The following is a 22,249-nucleotide window of genomic DNA, read 5'->3' as shown; positions in this document are numbered from 1 at the left end:
TCGCTACATGAACATCTCTCGTTTTGGGGTTGGAGGAACAGCTGGATTGTTTGCTATCAGATTTTGTTCCCCCCGTGTTTCTAACACATTTAGGTTCTAATATTTATCAATCGTGTGCTGGTTAAGCTCCTTGCACACAGAATCAGCATATTTTAAGTCACTGTTCCCCCCATATTTTGAACAGCCTTTTGGGCAGCTCGCTGAGAACTGTTGAGCTTTTGGTGACCAGAGTTCAAATCCCAGCTAGTAGACCTTTCCTGATCCCGTCTCCCCTCACTCTCTCCCACTTCGCTTCCTATCTACATATGCTCTCTTGTCATCATAAAAGACATAAACGCCAAGGAATAAATCTTTAAACTGATGCTGGCTAAGCTCCATCCACACAATAGAATCAGGATCTTTAGTCTAGTAGGCAGCGTGCTGACATATAGCACTGTTGTTTTTGTTGGGGGGGATCTGAGTTCAAGTCCTAGCCTAGGACCTTTCCTGGACCACTTTCTCTCTCCCTCTTGCATTTTTTGTTCTTTGATTTTTTTGTCATATGTTTAGTCTATAAATAAACTCTTTTTCATTCTCTTTTGCCATCTCTCTTTTTCTTCCCACGTTTGCTGATCAGAGTGATATGAGATCACACTTTTCTGTGTGACTCCAGACTTCCAGAGAGTGTTTCAGTGTTTATGTAATAGTTGATTGGTCACACACCCCTTCTCCCCCCTCTCAATCTCAATCAATTTATTTTTCTTAAGGGTCAGTAACTAACTGTGGGACTATGTGTCCTAAAGTACTCAGGTACATATTTAGAGCACTCGGAGACGTCATAAGATGTAGACAAGCATAAACAGATGATGAGACTTGCAAGTTTTGCAATTCCCATGCATATTATACACATCAGAGACAGATAGATTAAGGCATTCCTAAGCTTACTTGCTGTTTCATGCATCTCCAACAGGCCAGTGTGATATCTGTTTTTTTTTTAGTACTGTCTCCCAGCATGGCTAACACAAGTGAGGGAAAAAATATAACTGCATCTTTATAGTTTAGCTATAAGTGTATTCGGAATGAATGTTTATAATTGCGTTTATCCGCATGCGTTCATGTGCTGTAGTATGAGTGCATGAATGTGGGGATGTCTGTGTTTAAGTGTGTTGAAATGTGTAGCCGAGGTCTGGAAGTAATCAGAGTGGCTGGGCAGCACTCCAGCGCCCCCTCCCCATGATGCAACTGGAGCTCTGAGAGTGATGGAGAACAGAGTGCCCGCTGGGCGGCAGGAGGAGGGGACCGTCTTTCCTTCTCTTCCCCCCACCCTCCTCCCAGCTGTACACTGTTACACTGAAGGAAATTTACAATGGAAAATATGCCAATGCACTCTCTTCATGGATTTAATGCAAGGTCAAGCAGAAGATTTGTAACCAGTGAAACACACACAAATGCTTGTTTTGGATTGGCCAAAACTTCCCTTTTACAGAAAATAGTCTTCAAACAAGGGAAATTCTACTTTGCACTTTTTTTTTACTACTTTTGGCTAAGAACTTGAACACATTTGAATTATTATCTAAAAGTATGTTATAGGTTTTAATACAAAGTTAATTATATATAATTATTATACACATATAGAGAGACATGTTGTGATTTCATGTTTTATGGGAACTTTCCATAGACATACGGATTTGTATACTGTACAAACTGTATATGCTATCGCCTTACACTAACTACCTCCCATTCATCACAGAAAACTTTCTCCATTTTTACATTTTCAAAAAACATTAGGTCTACTTATGATTTACAGTATAAGCTGTTTTCCTCAAATGTCCCTACAAGGACAATGATTTTTGGATATTGCTATCTTTGTGGGGACATTTTGTCCACCAGGCCACACAGAGAACTTTTCACAGAAAACTTTCTGCATTTTTACATTTTCAAAAAACATTATTTAGTATGATTCATAAGCTTTTTTTCTTCACAGGGACCAAACAAATGACCCCACAAGGTAAAAAATGTGTGTGTGTGTGTGTGTGTGTGTGTGTGTTTATGGTTTATGAAACCATCTGTATGACCTAAATTACAGGGCATGTTAAATGAAAAAAAAAAAAAAAAGATGGTTAAAGAATCAAGTGATTTTGTTTTTGTTGGCTAGCAAATGTATAGGCTATAGCTCGCTGTGAACGGATTGGTATGGTAATTGTTACCAGACCTTAAAGATAAGCCTATGTCGACTCATACATTACAGTAAGCAAACAGAAAATTGAGTTACAACAGAGGATAGGCTATGTGTTAAATCGGCATGATTAAACTTGTAGGAGGTAGATCAAACAACCTCTGTGAGTCAGAAACGTTAAATGCAAGTGAACAGTGAAGTATCCCATGAACTGCGTCAATTTGTAGTGTGTGTGAGTGAGTGTGACTGTGAGTCATTGTCTGATCAGCAAAAAGTCAGAGTTCCATTAGAGCGCGTTCTCGATCAACCAAAAAGCCAGACTTCTATTGAAGCGCGTCCCCGCTGAGAGGAGGCGTGTCCGCAGACACGGCCAAGGTCTTGCCGCACTCACTCACACTCAGCATCGCGTCTGTCCTCTTTTGTCATGCTAAACTGGTCGGGCACAGAGAGGACCGATCGCGCATCATTCTCCTCCTGATGCTTCGTCAATGGGACACTAAATAAAGGTTAGTTTTAATCCTTCAACTGCAAACAGAGCTCAAGAAAAATCACTTGGAGCTTAGTGAAGAGCGTAACTACGTTGATACGATTAAGTTAGGCGTTTTGCATAGTTTCAAAAGAGTTATTGTTGGGAAATTAATTTTGTGGACCAAAATCGGGTAGGGATTGACAGAGAAGTTCTGAGCCGTCGTGTGTTGGTTTTGTTATGCAGTAAAGTTGGTTAAAGGCATGTTTATAGAACTTTAGACTGACAAACACGACGTGACGCCAGTGAATGGCGTTTAAACAGAGTCGCGTGTGTGGTTGTTTGCTTTGCGGCGCAAGCGAGCAGATTGATATTTAACTCGCTTAATCCCTAAAGTGTATATTAAAGCGATTAGCGGTGAGTGTAATCGGCTGCCTCAGTGTTAGTACTCTCCTAACTTGTTCAGATGTGTTTTTCTGTTTCATGTGCATCCACATTATTTTAATTGGTAGAAGAACTGTATAGGAACTATAACTAGGCTAATGGATTTGATGGAAACTATGGTTAACATTGACATTTCTTAGGGTCAGCTGGAAGAAGGAAGGGGTGCTTTGCTGGAATATTGGTTTATAAACCTCTGCAAATAGCTCTAAAATTAATCAAATCTTTAAGCTTGCCAGTTTTTGTTCTGTTCTGTCATCAGTTTGGCGGGGTGTTCGTGCTGAAAGGCTGACAAGTGCTGCAAATCATCACACAGAATGAATGTGGTTTGTACAGGGCAGACCCGAATCTGGAAATTTAGTGTTTAGTGAAACTCAGCTTTTTGCAGTCTGTTCCCAAGATCATAAACTAAAGCAAGCTGTTAAACTTTAGAGAGCAGATTACACTACACATGATATCATTATTGAGACATATAGTATGTAATTGTACACTTCTTCAGTCCAAGACTATGCTGATCAAATAATGTGCTTTAGGCTAGGAGGGAAGGGAGGGTTTCCATATGTTTGAGAGTTAGTGTCAGCCGGTGATGGAGAGAGTGTGAAAGAGACATCGCAACAGACCTGAGAATTTGACACATTTGAGAGGGCCTGAGCTATAACCACATATCATAACATTGCAGCTGAAGTACCTCACCACCTCGTTCCAAGTAACTGCATTGTTTCAATAACAATGAAACAACTGCCATGCAACGCCACAGTTCACATAATTATTGACAAATGGGGCAAGATGAAGAAAATTTTCCAGTGCTCTGCCTCTGTCTGGATAAGACAATCAACTTAGCCGTTTGTTGGTTTAGAGGAAAGCCAAAGCTTTCTCAGGTGGCTGGCGATGGTGAACTCAGGGTGAAGGATTGTGTCGCTGACAGTGTAAAACGATCCCCCACTTCCTGCGCAGACTCCTCATAGGCAGCCACAGACTGCAGGAGTGGGCTTCTCAGGAGAGTCTGATGGAAGTTTGAGTGTTCATGCAGTGTGTTTCAGGAAAAGCCTGTGTGCTTACAGCATGTATTTGCGCATTGATTATTATACATGTGGCAGAAGCTTGCAGTGGTGTTCTGAAATGAGGAGGCAAAGTCCTCACTGTGTTTGCGCCTAAGTTAAATTCACAACTTTGGATGGAAACATAGCTAGTGTTTGTTTTGATCAGTCAGACATTTCCCAAAACACTTCCAAATCTTACTTTACACACTTCTTTTGTTTTTATGTAGGACTCATTATAATTACTAGATACAACCCCTACACCCAATTTGCACTTTTTTAAATTAAGTTTTTAAAAACTTTTTTGCTTTATTTATGAATAATTTTTCCAATGGAGGACATCGCCACCAGGAGGTTTTGTCAGTTTAAGCCCACTTCTGGGGATTAAATCAGTAGTAAAAAGTAAAGAGAGAGGGAAAGAAAAGAAAAAGAAAGGGAGAGAGAGGATGTGCCTCAGACTTAAGGGGAAAATCAGTCTTGTGGATTTAAGTCTTCTGAAAGACTCTGTGGACTTTGCTTTAGAAGAAACTTCAAACTGGATCTGAAATCTGAGCTCTTTCTGGATCTGTTTTTTCACTTAATCAATAGACTGCGTCTCTCTTTCTCTTTCTGTCTTATTGAGCTGAATTCACATCAAGACATGAAGAGGGGAAATAGTTTTGTCTTCAAAATACCATAGCTCTTTGTCATTTTATGTAACTTTATTTGGTCATCATAACTTTTGAAACTACTGTGAATGTGTATCATTCTTGTGGGCTTGTACGTCTGAGTTAATGATTTATTACAGCTTAATTTCCTCACCAGTGCCTTGGACTCAAGCACAATATTTTCATGTTAAAATGACTATGTGTGTGTGGTGTGGTTTCTCCTCAGGGTGTACTCCTTTGTCTGGGTAAATCTTTTTTTCTGTTTCAACCACCCAGAAGAGGCAAATCACATGAAGAACATGCTGCCAGAAAAGACTGCAGGACCTGCACTGTCCCTCAGCACGGGTGAGTGACATCTTCTTCCACCTTCCCCCCCAAACCCTCCCCACACCCCCCGATCAGCTCTTCGGCTTGGATCCAATCTGCTGTCTTTTCATAAACGGAGTCACTTGCTTGCAGCCTAATTGGTCCCCTCCATTATTATGCCGCAGACTGTTTTATACACAGGAAGAGTGCAATTCAGTGCCATCTGTTCTGCTCTTCTGCGCTATTTTGTGTTTGTTTTCTTGTTTGTAAATGTAAATATGCTCATCAGTCTCAATCAATGTGGTTTCCTTCTTTCCAATCACTTTTAAACATTACTTGTAATTTTCCACGAATAGGATATAAAATAGGGCCTTAAGCGTTAGATATTTCTAAACTTAAATGTCAGTAAAAGGAGTTGCTTAAACTTAAAAAAAATATTGATAGCCAACTTCAAAGGTCAAAAAAATATTATAGATCTTTTATTTTCTATTCATTTTAAATTAGGTTTGGGATATGTCTAACTAGTTTAAAACACAGATTTGTGTACATTAGTAATTCTAGCAATAAACATTAAATATATATTTTATTATTATATTTAAAACAATGTTGTAATGAGTAACAAAGTTTCAAATGTCACCTAAATTCGTTCAGAAGCAGCTAAGCTGATGAAGAACAAAATATTTATTAATGTATATTTCCCATACATTAAAGAATGCTTGTGTTTTGATCAGATTAGTTTTACAATAACTTGATGAGCTTGATAAGTGAATTAAGGAATATTTTCGGTAATGATATTAGAATGGTGTATATTAAAAATAGTCAGTTTATTACAATAAATTGAATGATTCAACAAGTGATTTTGACATTGTATAATTTTTGTTGTATACATTTAAGAAGATCAAGACTGTGGAGGTAGGACAGTCCAAAATCATTATTTAGGGGGAAATGCAGACATATTATATATTTAAAACTTGCTACATTTCATGCAGGCTTAATGTTATGTTACATAATGGTTTATCTAATGGATCTTACAAAAAAAAAAGAGTTATGGGACCCAAAGTGTAATGTATTCATGGAAAGCGCCACCTCTGCTTTTCTTCTCTTCTTTTCTCTTTCTCTCTCTTTCTCTGTGGGCTTTGTGTTGGCTGAGAGACCTTGAGTTTATACAAACACTCATCTTACCACCATGTAGCTGCAGCTGTACAAATGACCATGTTACCTTGTAAATAAATGACAACGTGATATCCCATCCATATGGCTCCAGGTCAACCACTTAGCTAAAATGATTTACAACCCAAAACAGAGATAAACATTCTGGAGTACAGGTGGTCCACACGTATGTTGTGTGTTTCCTGACAAAGACCACCACTGCTCCCACAAATCACGGAGGAGTTCTAACCCGGTACCTTTCCTCTGCTCCAGTGCCAGAAAGTACAAACCCATTCTGGCTGAGGTTCTTCCATTTTTAGGCAACGCTTTCCCCCCCTAAAACCCAAGGCATCCATATTTGTGTGGGCTGAGATGTGTATGAGAAAGCTGTAGTCAGCATAGCACATGTGCCCCTTGAACTTCAGCAAAACCTACAAATTTGCCAGAACACACTTCTGATTTCTCTGTTTATTTTGTCAGATTTTGCAAACTTGTTTGTGCTCGTGTCTATGACAACCTTTCCAAACATTGAGCAAACATTAGAACAAGAAGATCGCATCAAGAGTTTGTAATGTTACAACTTTTGATGGTTCCAGTTAAGTGCATAACTGCTCTTTCATTCTCCCTGATGTAATTTCAGTCTCCATTAAAATTTGCAAGCCTCCAGATGTTTCATTTGGCTTTGGTTTTCCACCACTTGATATCAGAGGAATTTATAGGTAAAGACTTTGTGTATATTAAACCTTAAAGTGGTCATATCATGAGGAATTAAATTTTCCTTTGTGCCTGAGAGTCTTCTGAAGCCATACGATAGCTTTTTTTTAAAGAACAGTCTGAAATGTAAGTCATTACCTGCAGAAAATGAGCTCTCAAACCTCATTGGTCACAGAATCACTGCCATGACAATACAATTAGAGAGTTTTAAGAGATTTGAGAGGTCAATGACCAATTAAGTTTGCCATGAATGAACGATTGAAATCTGTCTCGATCCTTCAGTAGGCACCATGTTTGAATTTGCACCGCATAGACTGTAAAAAAAGATGTATGAAGCACCTTCACTCTCCTCCATTGTAGAAAAGTGAAGCCACCAATGTCCCAATTTGGCGCTGACGTCTTGCGCTGATTCAGGACCCGAGTCTGCGCAATAGTGAGCATGAAGTGGATCCGTGGTATCAAGGCCTTGCCCACACTCCTGCAGAATCTGTTAGTACAGTTTACTGCAGAACAGCTCATGTCGGTGGGAAATAAACAGTTATGGAAATTAAAGTTAAATTACCAATCTCCTCCCGAAAATCAGTGACTACTTCACTCAGAGAAGCTATCAATCTCAGCTGGCAATCATGATGTCACACTCCTATTTGTATAGCATCAAATAACTAGCTAAAACAAAACAAACACTTGAACTTACATCAGCGTGATAAAAAGTACCTAAAATGACAAACTATCTTTGGAACATTTATTTGAAGTGTAATTTGATTGTTTAGTTTGTCTCACGTCCCATTAGTTCACATGAAGAGGGTGGGGTTTATGACCATACTTGGTCCAGCCAACCTGGGGGCGATCAACATTTTGGCTTCACTTTTCAGGACTTGTGCAGCACACTTGGTGAACAGGCATAAATGACCTTTTTTTTTTCACCAGACACAACAAAGTTTCATTCTAATGGCGGCACATTGGTTGGATCCTGTGTTCGTGCCACACGCTCCAAGGCAGAGCTTCAGGAGTTGATGGAGAGCTTGCAGCGCAGGAAGTCTGCTCTGGAGGCCAGCTTAAAGGCTACTTCAGACCGCGGTTACCTCACTTTGTCCCCCCCTCCCAGTCCCCACTCGGCTTCTTCCTATCTACAGGACCGTCCACCCCTTTCTATTCGAGTTTCCTCCCCTTACACACCCTCCAGCAGCCTGAGCATGCCACCATCACCCCACCAATCAGAGCACCCCATAAATCCAGTCCCAAGCCAAACCCGTGGCCGGCACCAATGGCAGGACAACCTGTTGATTTGCCACCCTTTAGAAGGACGAAATCCCAACACTGCCAGCTCACTCCTTTCTATGTGGAACGGCCCTTCTTCCTCCTACATGACTGATGCTCTTCCTTCATCCCGCCGAGGTCCAAGTGGTGCAGCCAGCATGCCCTCCAGCCCTCGCTTGGGGCGCAGACTGCTAACACGAGATGGGGAGTCCACTGTTGAACCATTGCTCCGCCAAAGGAAATACTCCACCGGCTCTCTGAATGGCCTAGGGGGACATAGTCGCTCCCTGCCCAGGTTGTATCGAGGAGACGCCCCAATGCTTTCTTTGCCACCCCGGCGTACCACCAAACCACGCCGCAGCCTTCCATCCTTGGAGAAACCACCAGATGTGACTGTGATAGCCAACGTGACCAGCAGTTCTCGTAGGGCCAGCCTTTGCTCTGTGGGGTCTGCCCCATGTTTGGATCTAGGAGTAGGAGAAAGGCGGTTGTCATTTGGTAAAGGAGGCCTGGGTCCTGGCATGGGGCCGAGAAGGGGCAGTATCAGTTCTCTCAGTGGAAAAGAAGAGCTCAGAGATTATCATCAGAGACAAAGAGATGAGAGACTTCGAGAACAGGAAGTTGAAAGACTGGTAAGAAGACCTGCACTCATCCAAAACAAACACACCAGGGAGTCTAAACCAGGTTTCAGAATTCTCTGTTAAATCACATATCTCATGATAATATTATTATTTGTATTATTAGCACACTTTGTAGTTTACTCTTATTGATGCTAATCATTTTAAAGTATATCAGAATAAATTCATAGAAATTAAAAAGTTAGGGAGTTTATTTAGTTAATATTGTGAAATAATGTTTCAACTTTAATTCCCTATAATTCTCAGCCTTGAATCCAGCTTTTTGTTTTCAGTTCGCATCCTTTGAGAGAATGGTTAGACATGAAAGTGTCAAGAGGACTTTGATCTGTTCTTGGCCCGGAGCATTATAAGTGCTATTCACTGGATTATTCACACTCTTTCATGTGTTAGAGACTTAATGAAATTACATTCACAACTAAATTAAACCTTGAGTGTGTATGAACCAGCTGGTAAACACCCGTTAAATTAGTTTTTGCTTTTCACTTAGACCTTTATGAGAACTTGAAATGTTGCCTCTAGGTCACATGATAACTGAGCTAAAGCACTGCAATTGTAGTCAAACCATCTGATCTGATCACAGGGGCGTGTTGAGTGAGTGTATGCGTGTTTGTTTGTCTGTGCAACTAAATTAGTTCCGTTCCACAGGGCCAAATCCCACAACACACTGCTAAGGAGGCATCAATGATACAAATCTAAACAGTGCATTTTATGTATAATCTAATATTTCAAAGATTAAATGATGTTTTTCTAATATAAGCTGTTTGTAAATGTAAATGGTCTGAAAAGGTTTAAAGACCAAAGTGCACAACAAATACAATTATTGTCTCCTAAAAAAAAAGAAGAATAGATTCTGAACTGCTGAAAAGAGTTGTCAGCAATTCCAGTCTCACTTCTGTAACATACCTACGTAGGTTTGTGTTGCTTTATATTAGATTACAAATAACATATTACGATGCTAAATTAATATTTAAGATTCTGTTTGTTTTTAAGATTTTTAAAAACACCAAACACTGTCCATTACCAGTTTCGCATTAAAACAGATGTTTAATTTTTCGTTCCACTCTAGGAGCGCCAGCGTCTTGAGACCATCCTGTCCCTGTGCTCTGAGCTGGGCCGGTCTGATCTGTGCCAGATGGAGACTGATTCGGGTGTCTCAGCCGTGTCGGACCTGCAGAAGATCAACCGAGAGCTGGAGAAGCTGCAGGTGTCTGATGATGAATCTGTGTTCTCAGACTCTGCAGCAGTGTCTCTGGACAGTGGGTATCTGGGTAAGGGTCGGACAGAGATACTGACTCAGAGACAGCGCAGACTCAGCGGACACAGGGAGACCAGGCCCCAGTCACCCACCACTAGCCTACGAAGCTCAGCCCCCTCGCCCTCTCCACATCTCCGCAGCAAGGTGAGACACTGCACAATCTGTACCTGAATAAAAAAAAATTGTTTTGTGTTTTTTAACATGTTGCATCTATATGTACCTTTACTGATGTCAAACAGTGAATATCACCTTCTGAATTTCACACAACTTATCCAAGAGCATGTTCGGGTCACCCCAAATTATTAAGAAAAAATCCTATTTGTAGGGCCATTTTTTTGTGGTATTATTTTTTAGGACAATTAAGTGCATTATGCCCATTTCTAAATTCTTATATTCTCATTACTGTAATGGAAAATGTATTAATGATATACATTTATTTATTTATTTATTGTGTTTAAATAAATAAAATACATTTATTATACATTTTATAAGTGTATTTAATTATATTTAGTTAATAATTTGTTGTATGTGATGTACCAAATTTTATCTATGTTAAATTAATAACAAATATATTTAAAATATATAAAATATATATAAAAAATATTTAAAATATAAATAAAAAAGCAAGATTTTACTTCCCTGTACAGTAAATAATATTAATGTAAATTATTATTCCTTTATTTAATTCTGGCATAATTAGGTAAAATAATTAAGTATATTATAATGAGTATATTATCACTTTATTACTAAATTCTCATTTTGTAACGCATGAATCTAATTCTCATCAATGTAATGTGAAAGAAATCGATATATTATTTAAATTGTAGTTTTATATAATTGTATTTGTTGTCATTTTAGTAAATTCAGGTTTTTAAAAAACTTGCTAGTAATGACTGTTTTTACAGTAGCTTTTGATTTGAGGTTGAAAATGACCATTCATTTTTTCATGATATTCACTCTTCTATTAATTTAATCTCCAAATTACATAGTTATTTCTTGCCAGAGTGATGTTTGTTCTTACTGTATTCATCGCCAGTGTGTTCAAATCTAAAGCAGCCAACAACTGTGTGTTCAATATCCCAGATTGAACTAATGATGCAGTGGAAAGTATGCAGTCCTCTTGGATCTAAAGTATGCTAAACAGTTTGGGAATGCTGTGGAGTCTTTATACCTGACACACTCCCTGTTGATGTCTGTTTCTAAACATGCACGACAAAGTGAACTTTGACCTTTTTAAAACGCTGACCTCACACAGTTTTAAAACAGATTCCGTCTGCATTTTAATAAGCACATAAGGTGCAATTTCCAGCTCAAGATGGAGACTTTGTGGAATAAGTGTTTTTCCATTGGATACCTATAATGACATTATGGTGTGTTTGAGTTTAATAGACTTTCTCAGGAGAGAGGGGCAGTTATTGCCTCTCCTGCAAGAGTGGAGGAACAGGAAATGACTCTATTCCCGGGTGGATTTGCTGTGTGTGTGTGTGTGTGTCTATGTGCTCAAGACACATGTGACAGTAATTGTTGGAAAGAAACACAAGGAAAGAATGTAGATCTGCATCTAATTTCTCCCACATTTATCCTCTTCTCTAAAGCAATATTTCTTAAACTCTCATGACAGTTGCTATTGTTGATCACAGTTTTCATTTAAACATATGCACAGAACCATCCGCTGCTAGATATTTCTGGTAATGTCAAATGCATGGAGATCAGACGCCATTATCAGACAGAGGCGGCTCTGTAGTCTTCCATCTGTTGCTGAGCTACATTCCTCTGCAATGTCACTGAAAAACCTTGTGGCCTCAGAAACAGCCTAGTTAACGATCCATAAAGAGCTGTCATGAGGAGCTGGATATTCATTCCAGAGTTCAATCTCATGTCAGGTCTGAATGTCTGTATTTGTTTTTAACCTAATCTTCTCAGATCTTCATGCCCAATCATCATCCAGGACTGAAACCATTCATCCTATAAAGTGCATCGTCTTTTAAAGTATGCCTGATCTCTAAATTTTTTTTTTTTTTAAGCAGGTATCTGAAGACAGGCAGCTGAGGCAGGAAGTGACACGTATAGAAGAGGAGAGGATTCAGGTGTTTAACAACATTGAGGAACTTGAACAGAAGATCCGAGATCTAGACACACAGATGGACGAGTCTATCAGAGAGGTGTGTGTGCTTCAATGAAAAGCTTTGTGTGTTTTAAAGTGAGGTAACATGTTTGATAAGCATTCCTGTAGCTCAAACAGTAGAGCGTGGCGCTAGCAATTCCAAGCTCATGGGCTCGATTCCCAGAAATTGCAAGCCGCTTCGAATAAAAGCATTTGCCAAAAGCATTACTGTAAATGTCTCTTGCAGACTGATCTCTGGATCACATGAATTTGTTTATTCTGCAACAGTGTTTTTTTAGCTATATTTTTAGATAATATTATAGTATTTATTCATATTTTGAATTAACCTACTTTTATATAGGTAGGTTATATTTAATTTGATATACTATTGTCATTTTTGTTAGTTTTTTATTTTTCTATACAGTTTAATTAAGTAATTTTAGTACTTATTTCAATAAGTTGTCATTAGAAATTAGTAATTCAACTAGTATTTTAAACTTATTTCAAATAGTTTCCATGACAATGTTTCCAATATTACTTTGAAGTTTAAGGTAGGTTTTCATTTATTTTAGCTTTATTTCAATTACCAAAAACAATTTTTTAAATAGTTTTAGTTAACAGTAAACTATTAGTCAACTATTAGTGAACTATCGTTCATTTAAGCCATTAGTCGGGATAAATCGCCTATTCTGCACTCAAACACACACATAAAGCTTGCCGCAAAAGTAATGATTATGAATGTGTCAGAAAAAATAGCAAGGAGCCATTTTAATTGTTTATTAACCCTATAAACCAAGGGTACCGTCGGCGGTATGTTTATAATATATGTGCCTTATAATAAAACACATTTATCTAGGTTAACGTTAGAGCAAGTGGCCATTTAAAGTTGCTACTACTTATGTTTCAAATGATAAGCCATATATGAGGTTGATAGATGTTAGGCGAATGTTTGGATTTCCTGCCCGACATACTGTAATTACTACAAGGACCCGCCGTTAATGTTGCGTCCCTTACGGACTGCGTGACTTCGCTACTTCCTGTGGAGTTTTTTTTTTCTGCGACTAACCGACTAATAACATTTTGGTCGACTAACGTTTAGTCGACTATTAGGGGGCAGCCCTAGTTAACAGAAAGAACACTGTTCTTGAGGAAATAAAAAGTCAATAAACACTGTCTTGATCTCTTCTTAGATGGAGGTGGAGAGAGCTCTTTTAGATGGGGAGCAGGAGGCAGAGGTCACTCAGCTACAGAGCGATAAAGAAATCCTGGAGCAGCTCAATGAAAAAATGGGGAACATGGAGAAAAATGCTCAAAGAAATCATACTCGGGTAACCATCAGGTGACAATGTATTTGTACAGCTTGAAAAGATTGAAAATAGTAAACCTTCAGGACGAAGTCTCCAAAAAGGCAAACAAGAGGGTCTCATTTATCTATCCGTACGTAGTGTGAACGTTTTTACACAGAAATCATGATTCCTGAATGTATTGGCACTTAAAGTTTAAACATGTACTCCATAATTAGTGAATTACACCCACCAATGTCACATCTACTTTCCAGTTTACCTCTTCCTTGCTCTAACCCAACCTTGCAATTTCTCTTTCTCTGTCCGTCATATTTGTGTGTCCATCTCACCACTGTGTGCTCCGTATGTGTATGTCATCCATACGCGTCGCCACTGCTATAGGACAAAGCCTGGTTGGAGGCTGAGAGAGTTAAAGTAGAGAGGCTAGCTGAGCTGATTTCAGAGCAGAAGACCCAGTTGGACACCTGTCCTGAAGCACTGAAGGAGCAGCTACAGATTCAGCTGTCCAGGGTCAGTCAGTTACCGTGGTCTCCCTCGTACCTTCTCTCACCTATGCGGCCAACTATTCTGTCTCTCACAAACACTTCCTGTTGTGTTTTTTCCTCTCTGCAACAGCTCTGGAAATACCATTTTTTCTTGTTGGTAGGCTTTTCTTCTCTGTGTTTTAACATACCCAAATTTCCTGAGACTTTGACCTTTAGTCACTTTTCTGTTTAGAACAATCCTGTGAATTATTGCTGAATGTTCAGCTAGTTTAGTTTGGACTTACACCATGTAAAAATATGCAATATATTGCCTCATGCTAAGTGTTATTGGCTTTTTTTTTTGGTAGGACACTGAAGCTTTTGAAGCGGAAACAAAGCGTTTTGAAGATTTGGAGTTTCAGCAGCTGGAAAAAGAGAGCCGTCAAGATGAAGAGAAGGAGACGCAGACGCAGCAACTCCTCAGAGAGATTGCAGAATATCAGAGATCTGTTGTCACTCGCAAGGTGTGTGTAGATGATTTTAACCTTGGAGTGTTTGTGTGTGGACAAAGAGCTTTTTATAATCATATTTTCCCTCTGTACACAAAAACTGTTTGCATTATAGGAGAGGCTACTTACCCTGAAGAAGCAGTCGACCCAGATTACCCAGCAGGCACAGCGGGAAAAGGAGAACTTCTTGAAAGAGAAGAGCAACCTCATTTATATGCTGCAAAGGGTGAGTGTGTGTGTATATATACACAGAAATATATGATATATTTACATACAATATTATATACAGTGATTATTATTTTTCTAGCATTTGTTTGGCAACAGTTCTTCTAAACCTAATTGATGGAGTGTGTAGCTTTTCATTTCTTAACACAACCATGTAGGAAGACATATCATGGCCATATTCCAGGATGACAATTGTCAAGATGCATTTGGCTCAAATTGTGAAATAATGGTTGGGAGGAAGCATGAAGAATCATTTTCACACATGAATTGGAACTTCTGATTCCAGAACCTTAAATTAATTTAAAATTCTTTGGTATGTGCTGGATACAGATTGCTTGACTATTGCATTGTCAATACAAGATCTTGACCAGAAACTGAGGCACCTCTTTATGGAAATAAATGTTGTGATATTATTTCCATCAAGAGGTGCATTCGTTTTTGTCTTTCTACACGGTCGTTTAAGAAATGAAATCATAAACTCTTAAGCATTTGCCTATTCAAATTCAAAAAGCGATTTTATTTATTTTGGCCAGGCAGTTTATTATTGTAATCGAATGTATTCATATAATACGATATCAAAGCAAGTGGTATCTGCAAAAAATACAATACAAGATGATGTTTCTCAGACCTAACTTCTCTATTTATTTATTTATAGCTATTTTTTGCAATGACCTTTAATCCATAATGTATAAAGTCACTTCCCATTATAAGATCTCATTATAGACATGTTCCACTAACTACAAAATGCCCAGATTGCTTTTTGACCTATACATGTATAGTTTATCATTTGAAACTTGAAATGTTTTTTTTGATAATTGCACTTGTGCCATGTTTCTTTAGTCAATATGACACTTGGTTTAATATTTTGCTATCTAATTCAAGGATATTCATACATGTTTACACATTTCTTAATGGTCTCTGATTCCTCTTCAGGAACGGGAAAACCTTTCATCTCTAGAGAGGAAGTACTCTGAGCTGACAGGTGGTCAGGCATTTCCTCTCAACCCTGTGTCTATGAAGGAGGTATTGCAAACCGATTCTATGAGTAAAGAAGAAACTAAGCTCAGGAATGACAGTTTTTTCAATATTGAAAGACTATTTTATCTTTCCGTTTGAATATTCCAGCACTTTCGCACTCTGGAGGAGAGGAGGCGGAGTAATTGCAGTAAAGAGGGCGGAGTTCTGCTGAGTGACAGTGGAATGTCCCGTAAAAGAGAGAGGCAGAGCTCTGGAACCTTAAACTCTGCCCTTAATCGCAGTCTGTCTCCCAAGGTCAGACAACAGATACGGCACATCGGAAAAGTATTTTATACAATCTTAAAAGAGCAATTTACATTTCAAATTTCAGTGATCATGGTTTTATGTGGAAGGGAGGTTTAAATGGTTTCTTTTGCTCTGTATTCTTAATTCTGTAGCCCCATATGCCGCTGTCTCAAAGCTCTAGCTGTGGTAGTGTACTCCCCCGCACCCTGTCTGTCACCTCCCGTGATCTGGACACTCGCCGCCTGCTCAAGGGTAACATACTGATTCATCTCACGACACTGACATTTCTACAAGTTTTAAGCATATTAAAAAATATATACATATTTCTGAAATCTGTTAAGTATATTTATTTGCATTAGTTAAACATATCCACATAAATATTATATAAAATTATTTGTTATTCTCCTTTTTAGTGCACTTTGTGTGTATAGCGTTTTGTTATTTATAGTTATATGTATGTATTTATGTTATTGATATTTGTCCTGAGATGACTCCTAGAAATGTTTTCCATCAGTTTAATAAAAGGAAATATATATTAAATATAAAGTTATTAATTGTTAAAAATATCCACCTTATTTTGCAACACAGAAGCTCATGTTAAAAAAAGGGTGAAGTAGTAAATATAAATGTATTTGTTTAAATATTACACAAATGTAAACTTGTATAGGACTATGAAGAAACACATTTAATACTAATGATTAAATAATGTAATAAAATATATTGATATAACTTACCCCATAATGATATTAACATCAATAATGCCTCAAATTGTGAAGTTTATTGACACAGCCGTTTCTTTTTGACAGTTCTAAGCATTTGACATTTAATTGGAAATTATATTATATATCATATATTCATATTATACATATACCCTTACCCTGATAAATGTATAATATAAATGTGTAAATCTTTCTTTATTATTATATATTTTTAAATTATTTTCTCCTTTGGTCTTGCAGCAGGTCAAATGTATCTGAATGACGAGAGGCAGAGAATGAGTGAGATGTCCAATAGAACGGTTTCTGAGACAAACGTCTTCCTGGAGCCATTCCACTACCTGGATAACGGACACAACTTTGACACAATGAGCGTGGACAGTACAGAAAGCCTGGAGACCAGCATTTCCGCCTGTTCACCGGACAACATCTCAAAGTGAGACCAAGTCTTTGTTGAAGATCAGGATAAGTCTTTTCTGACCATTCAAATTGATTTATTTTTTGCATCCAGTTTTTTAGCATTTAGATGTTACAGATACTTGCTGGAAACAAACACACCCCTGCCTTCATTGATCCTCCCTAAAATCACACACACACACACACACACACACACACACACACACACACACACACACACACACACACACACACACACACACACACACACACACACATCTTGCAAATATGCACAAAATTGTTTGTTTGGGTGTTGATTCGCCTGGTACACAGTAACATCCACTTTAAATGCAGCTTTATAAAGTAACTCTAGCGTTATATTGACATTAACAGTGTGTCAAGTAAGAAGTGTTTTCAAGTATTTTGTGATCTGTGAGAGTTTAAATGTATTTATTACTGTTTATAAGGATCCTGTATAGACAGAAGTCTGCCTTTAAGTAGCCCAGATATACACACATCCTGTCTGAGGAATTTTTATTGCATTCCAAGGTCGTTCCAAGTAGCTGAACCTTAAGATGCTCTGGAACGCATTGCCAAATGAGGTTAAGGGTTTACACCTCTGATTTTATTGGACAATACATTATTTTTATACTAGATTTTTACTAGAAAAATCTTATTAAGACCTGAAAATCATCAAGACCTGAAAACATCAGTTTAAAACGCAGTGTCTAACAAAAAGTGTGTGTGTGTGGTCTGTACAGCGCCAGCACAGCTAACATGGCGAAGATAGAGGAGATGGAGCGCATGCTAAGAGAAGCTCAAGCTGAGAAGAACAGACTGCTGGAGCACAGGGTACATTGGCCTCTTTTTTAACTTTCTTTTCTCTGCATCTGCATGCTTATCAAAAAAATTCCAATATACAGATTCATGAAATCAAAATGCGTTTTCTTTCTCCTCTGCAGGAGCGGGAGATGGAGTTGCGCAGACAGGCTTTTGAAGACGAGAGGAGGAGGAGGGAGGACTTGGAAAGGAGACTGCAGGAAGAGACAAACCGCCGACAGAAACTAGTGGAGAGAGAGGTGAATCTCCGGGAGAGAGACATAGAGACAAGTGGACATGGAAGAGAGGAAGATTAATCTTATAGCTTTTAATACAATTCAAAACTCTGATTATGGATGCACTGATTCAGAAAATAATCTATTATAAGCTCAAACAACGGATAAATACAAATAAATATTCTAATATAACAATTTTCATTAGTAATATTTGTACTTCTAACCCTTAAAACCTACTTCTTCTTTTTGTTTTGTTTTTACCAATTTTTGATAGATTCTAATTATAGATGTTGCATTATAAAAGCCTCAATCTGTTTTTTTAATCTATGACATAAGACGCAGCCAGAATCCAAAATTAACTTTTTGCCATGTCATCATCGTCAGATGATTTTAGAATTTATCATCCAGAAATACTTTTTTTTCTGTGACAGCCTGTATTTTGCATCATAATTTGTAATGGGGTTATTTTTGTCCTATTATTTATGTCTTCCATATTTATTGATTATATTATGAGTATAAAATGCTGTAGATCCTATACAATGCAATAAATGTACCTTTATAATTATAATTATTATACATTATGTGCTTTTCAGGGTACTCAAAAATGCTTTACAAGAGATACAAATAACAAAAGCCAATAAAGCAAAAGCTTAAAAATAACAAAAGCAATATAATAAAACCAGTAACACAACATTAATCACACATTAAAAGCTTATTGCAGATGGTTTTAATTTGATGATAATCAACCTATAAATATGGGCGGCTGATAAATAAGTGGATCTCTGCCTCTGATCAAATCTGAGAGAGTGTGTGCAGACACACTCATACAATTTTAAGACCTTGTTTAATGTTTGCCATTTGTGTCTCTAGTCTTGTCCTTTGACACGTTATCTCCCAGTGAGAAAGGATGAATTTGACCTGAGAGGTCACATCGAAGCAGCGGGTCACCATCCTGAAACTTGTTTTCACCTAGCCATCACCGAGAAGACCTGCAGGGGGTTCTTGGTCAAAATGGGTGGAAAAATCAAAACATGGAAGAAGCGCTGGTTCGTCTTTGACCGCAATCGAAGGACGTTGGCATATTATGCTGGTAATTACACTGACTTTTTAGTTTGACTTCTCAAGCTTTATCAACAGTGTCTGTGGCCCGCTGTGAATTACCATAGAATATTACATTTTTATTTGTCACTCATTTTATATTTACAGTATTAAAATGTGCTTACAGCAATGCATTTCTAATAGAGATCTTGCAGGCAAAAGTTCTGAAGGGTAGAAATTCAGAAATTTGAAGCATTTATTTTGGGTAGTGCACTTTATTTTTTAGACAAAAAGAGTGTTTGTTGAGATGTAAACATATAAATCGTCCATTAAAGTATTGTAATTGTCTGCCTTTTTTTCACCATTTTTGAGTGGTAATTATGAACAGGCCACATATATATTGAATCCAGAATATTTCTTGAATTCCATGGTCTAATTTTTTCCATGGATGACTGTGAAATGTAAACTTAATGAAACTGGATTACACCACAAGGGGGCAACACTGAGCTGTGCCCTTCACAGACACCACAGGAGACAATGGCTACGTTCATTGCAGATTTATCATACAAATATCTGTTACCCACCACTTTTATTTGACAGAGTAACCTTTGTTAAATTGTATTATTAAACGGTAAAATAAAACATAGATGGTTTTATTTTACTCCAGATAAACATGAGACCAAAATGAAGGGTGTTATCTACTTCCAAGCCATCGAGGAAGTGTATTACGACCACCTAAAGAACGCACACAAGGTGAGCTGCAAAAATAGTGCTCTTGTTATAATTTATAATTTTTTCCACCCATTAATCTTGTTCCATCCACACTCTTATTTTCCATCAGAGCCCAAACACCTCCCTGACGTTTAGTGTGAAGACGCATGACCGGGTTTATTACATGGTGGCTCCTTCCCCAGAAGCCATGAGAATCTGGATGGATGTTATCGTCACTGGAGCGGAGGGATATACACACTTCCTGGTGTGAGCAGGGCTCATCTGTAACGACATTTAACAAGCCCTGTGACCTTCACAGTTCAGCTCGGCCTGCTGAAAGGATCCGGGTAATGGGTACATTTTACATGTCTTCCTTTCAGAAGAGGTTACACTTTTATGATTCTCTTTTATCAGTACTGATCATGAAGAGAGCGTTGACTGTGCATTTGCAGTCATTCATGACCTAGTTTGGAAAAACTGGTGCTTTACCCACTGCGTCCTGTCCTGAGTTAACAGAGGCAGCTTTTGGACTACAAAGGTACCAACTCTCGAATTGTTCAATTCAGGGGTGAGACGTAGAACAGCACTGTAAATAAGAAATCCCTCACTGGTGTTCACATTTCACAAACGTGCCAACTCATAATGAAGCTTTGACTTTTGACATGGACATACCTCAAAGAAATAACTGGTCGTGCTTGTTAAAAATGAGACGTCAAAGTGTTCCTGGTGTGCCATACAGACTCTTAACAAACATCAGGGTATTGTTCAGTACTATATATCCAACAGTACCGAACATGAATTTAGAAATGTTATTTCAAATAACATTTGGAAATTTGTTTTGTTAATTGACCTCTATATCGCTATGCAATTTATATGATTCGCTCTTTTACCAAGTGCCTTGCATTTGTCAATATCTGATGAGTATAGCTATATATTTAGAATGACATAAACAGACTGTTTATTATAAGTGTTTTTTTGTACTGACCTATAGAGGGCTGCAGTAATGACATATTTTTGTTGGCCAACCCGGAAGTTACCATCACCCTGGTTCCCTCGACAAAAACACAATAGGATTTTTATTCCAATTTATTATTGCAGAAAATAATGTGACTATCAAAAGTTAATGATTTTTACACGTTTTGTTCATAATGATGTTCTTCACAAATGAACACTACTTTTATGAAATTTGAAGCGTGAATACAATCGGCAGTAGTCAAAAGCTAAACATAGGCTATAAATGAACTACATACAGTCACATGACTTCAACATCACCATCACTAAGCTTCCGCAAACTCTTTCAGTCTTTGTATAAAAACATTTTCCCTGAACTTTTCAGTTATAATATTTTGCAAGAGGGAAATTATAAACACAGCAAGGCTATGTGAGTAGATGAGTTTGCCTGTTCGGCTTATGACGTTTAATGTCACGGACAATCTCTGTAGTCCCATTTAGCCACTTGTTAGCAGCTGCCTTTTCAAGATACATAAAAGTTTTTTAAAAAGTGCATTACTGATGTATTTTGTGTTGTAGAATCAAACGTGAAAATATCTTGTGGTTTTGTTCACCACAGACCTTATTTCAGGCATTTAACCAAAAACCCATTAAAAAAAAGCAATGGAACCGGAATTGCTAAAATGCCATTTCTTGGGTTTGGCCTACAAAAATACGTCATCCCTGCAACAATCTTATTGTGCCTCCCTGATGCTCAGGAACATTCCAGAAGGAATCATTTAGCACCAAAGACTAGCTGAATTTGTGTTTCAGCGTCATATGAATGTAATGACGTACACCCATCAGATAAGATGCCATTAAAAAGGGTTTATTTAATAGATAAGGCTTTTAAACAATATAGCACAAAATGATTATTTCCATAATCTTTTTGATTGAATTAATTGATTTCTCAATGTCATTGTGTGTTGCGCCGCAACTGACCCGCAGATGTTTTTACTTAGTGATATATTGAAATGATTGCAGAATTTATTCACTGCAAGAATATCATTTGACCCCTAAGTTGAAAATTTTGATTTTTAAAAGTTTTGTTGTATTACCGCTGAACAAATCTATATGCATGTCTGAATTTATGATTGTGTATGTGATATATTTTTTTTTATGTAGGAATCAGTATTATTTCATTTAGAGTACTAGCAATACAGAAATTATGACTATTGGTGTCAAGAAGAAATGCCAAGGTTATTAGGTAAAATGAAGGCACGTGTGCTGTCTGAAAGCAAAACATCTAGTTCAGTGGTTCTCAGGTTTTGTTTCAGAAACCAGATTTTCATACACGCAGATTTAGACATCAACGACAAAAGATACGGGAAGTGTTTTTCTTCCCTTTTTTTACATTTTTTATCAATCTATTTGTTTTACCATCCAAATGATGTGCAATTTTTATTTGC

The 22,249-nt window shown here is 37.8% G+C and overlaps 1 protein-coding gene across 13 annotated transcripts; it reads left to right on the top strand.

Annotated features, from left to right (window-relative positions):
* Nucleotides 1–2,490: 2,490 nt before the first annotated feature.
* phldb2a (pleckstrin homology-like domain, family B, member 2a) lies at nt 2,491–21,505 on the top strand. Of its 13 annotated transcripts, none has more exons than XM_079600508.1 (19): nt 2,491–2,661; nt 4,973–5,091; nt 7,843–8,804; nt 9,877–10,209; nt 12,093–12,227; nt 13,360–13,497; nt 13,855–13,983; nt 14,089–14,115; nt 14,306–14,461; nt 14,562–14,672; nt 15,605–15,694; nt 15,797–15,973; nt 16,087–16,186; nt 16,894–17,086; nt 17,808–17,898; nt 18,009–18,125; nt 18,972–19,191; nt 19,807–19,892; nt 19,981–21,505. In XM_079600508.1, the coding sequence occupies exons 2-19, from the start codon at nt 5,037–5,039 to the stop codon at nt 20,119–20,121; spliced, it is 3,261 nt and encodes a 1,086-aa protein (XP_079456634.1). In that variant the 5' UTR covers nt 2,491–2,661; nt 4,973–5,036; the 3' UTR covers nt 20,122–21,505. The 13 variants fall into 13 exon arrangements, with proteins under 13 accessions (XP_079456634.1, XP_079456626.1, XP_079456636.1 ...); XM_079600507.1 differs by having other exon boundaries at nt 2,527–2,661; nt 12,090–12,227; XM_079600500.1 differs by lacking the exon at nt 14,089–14,115 and having other exon boundaries at nt 15,797–15,943.
* The last annotated feature ends 744 nt before the right edge of the window (nt 21,506–22,249 follow it).

Source organism: Phoxinus phoxinus, assembly GCF_949152265.1.
Source record: "Phoxinus phoxinus genome assembly, chromosome: 23".
NCBI classification, from domain to species: domain Eukaryota; kingdom Metazoa; phylum Chordata; class Actinopteri; order Cypriniformes; family Leuciscidae; genus Phoxinus; species Phoxinus phoxinus.
Note: the sequence above shows the minus strand (reverse complement) of the source record. Positions and strands in the feature narration are given on the sequence as shown.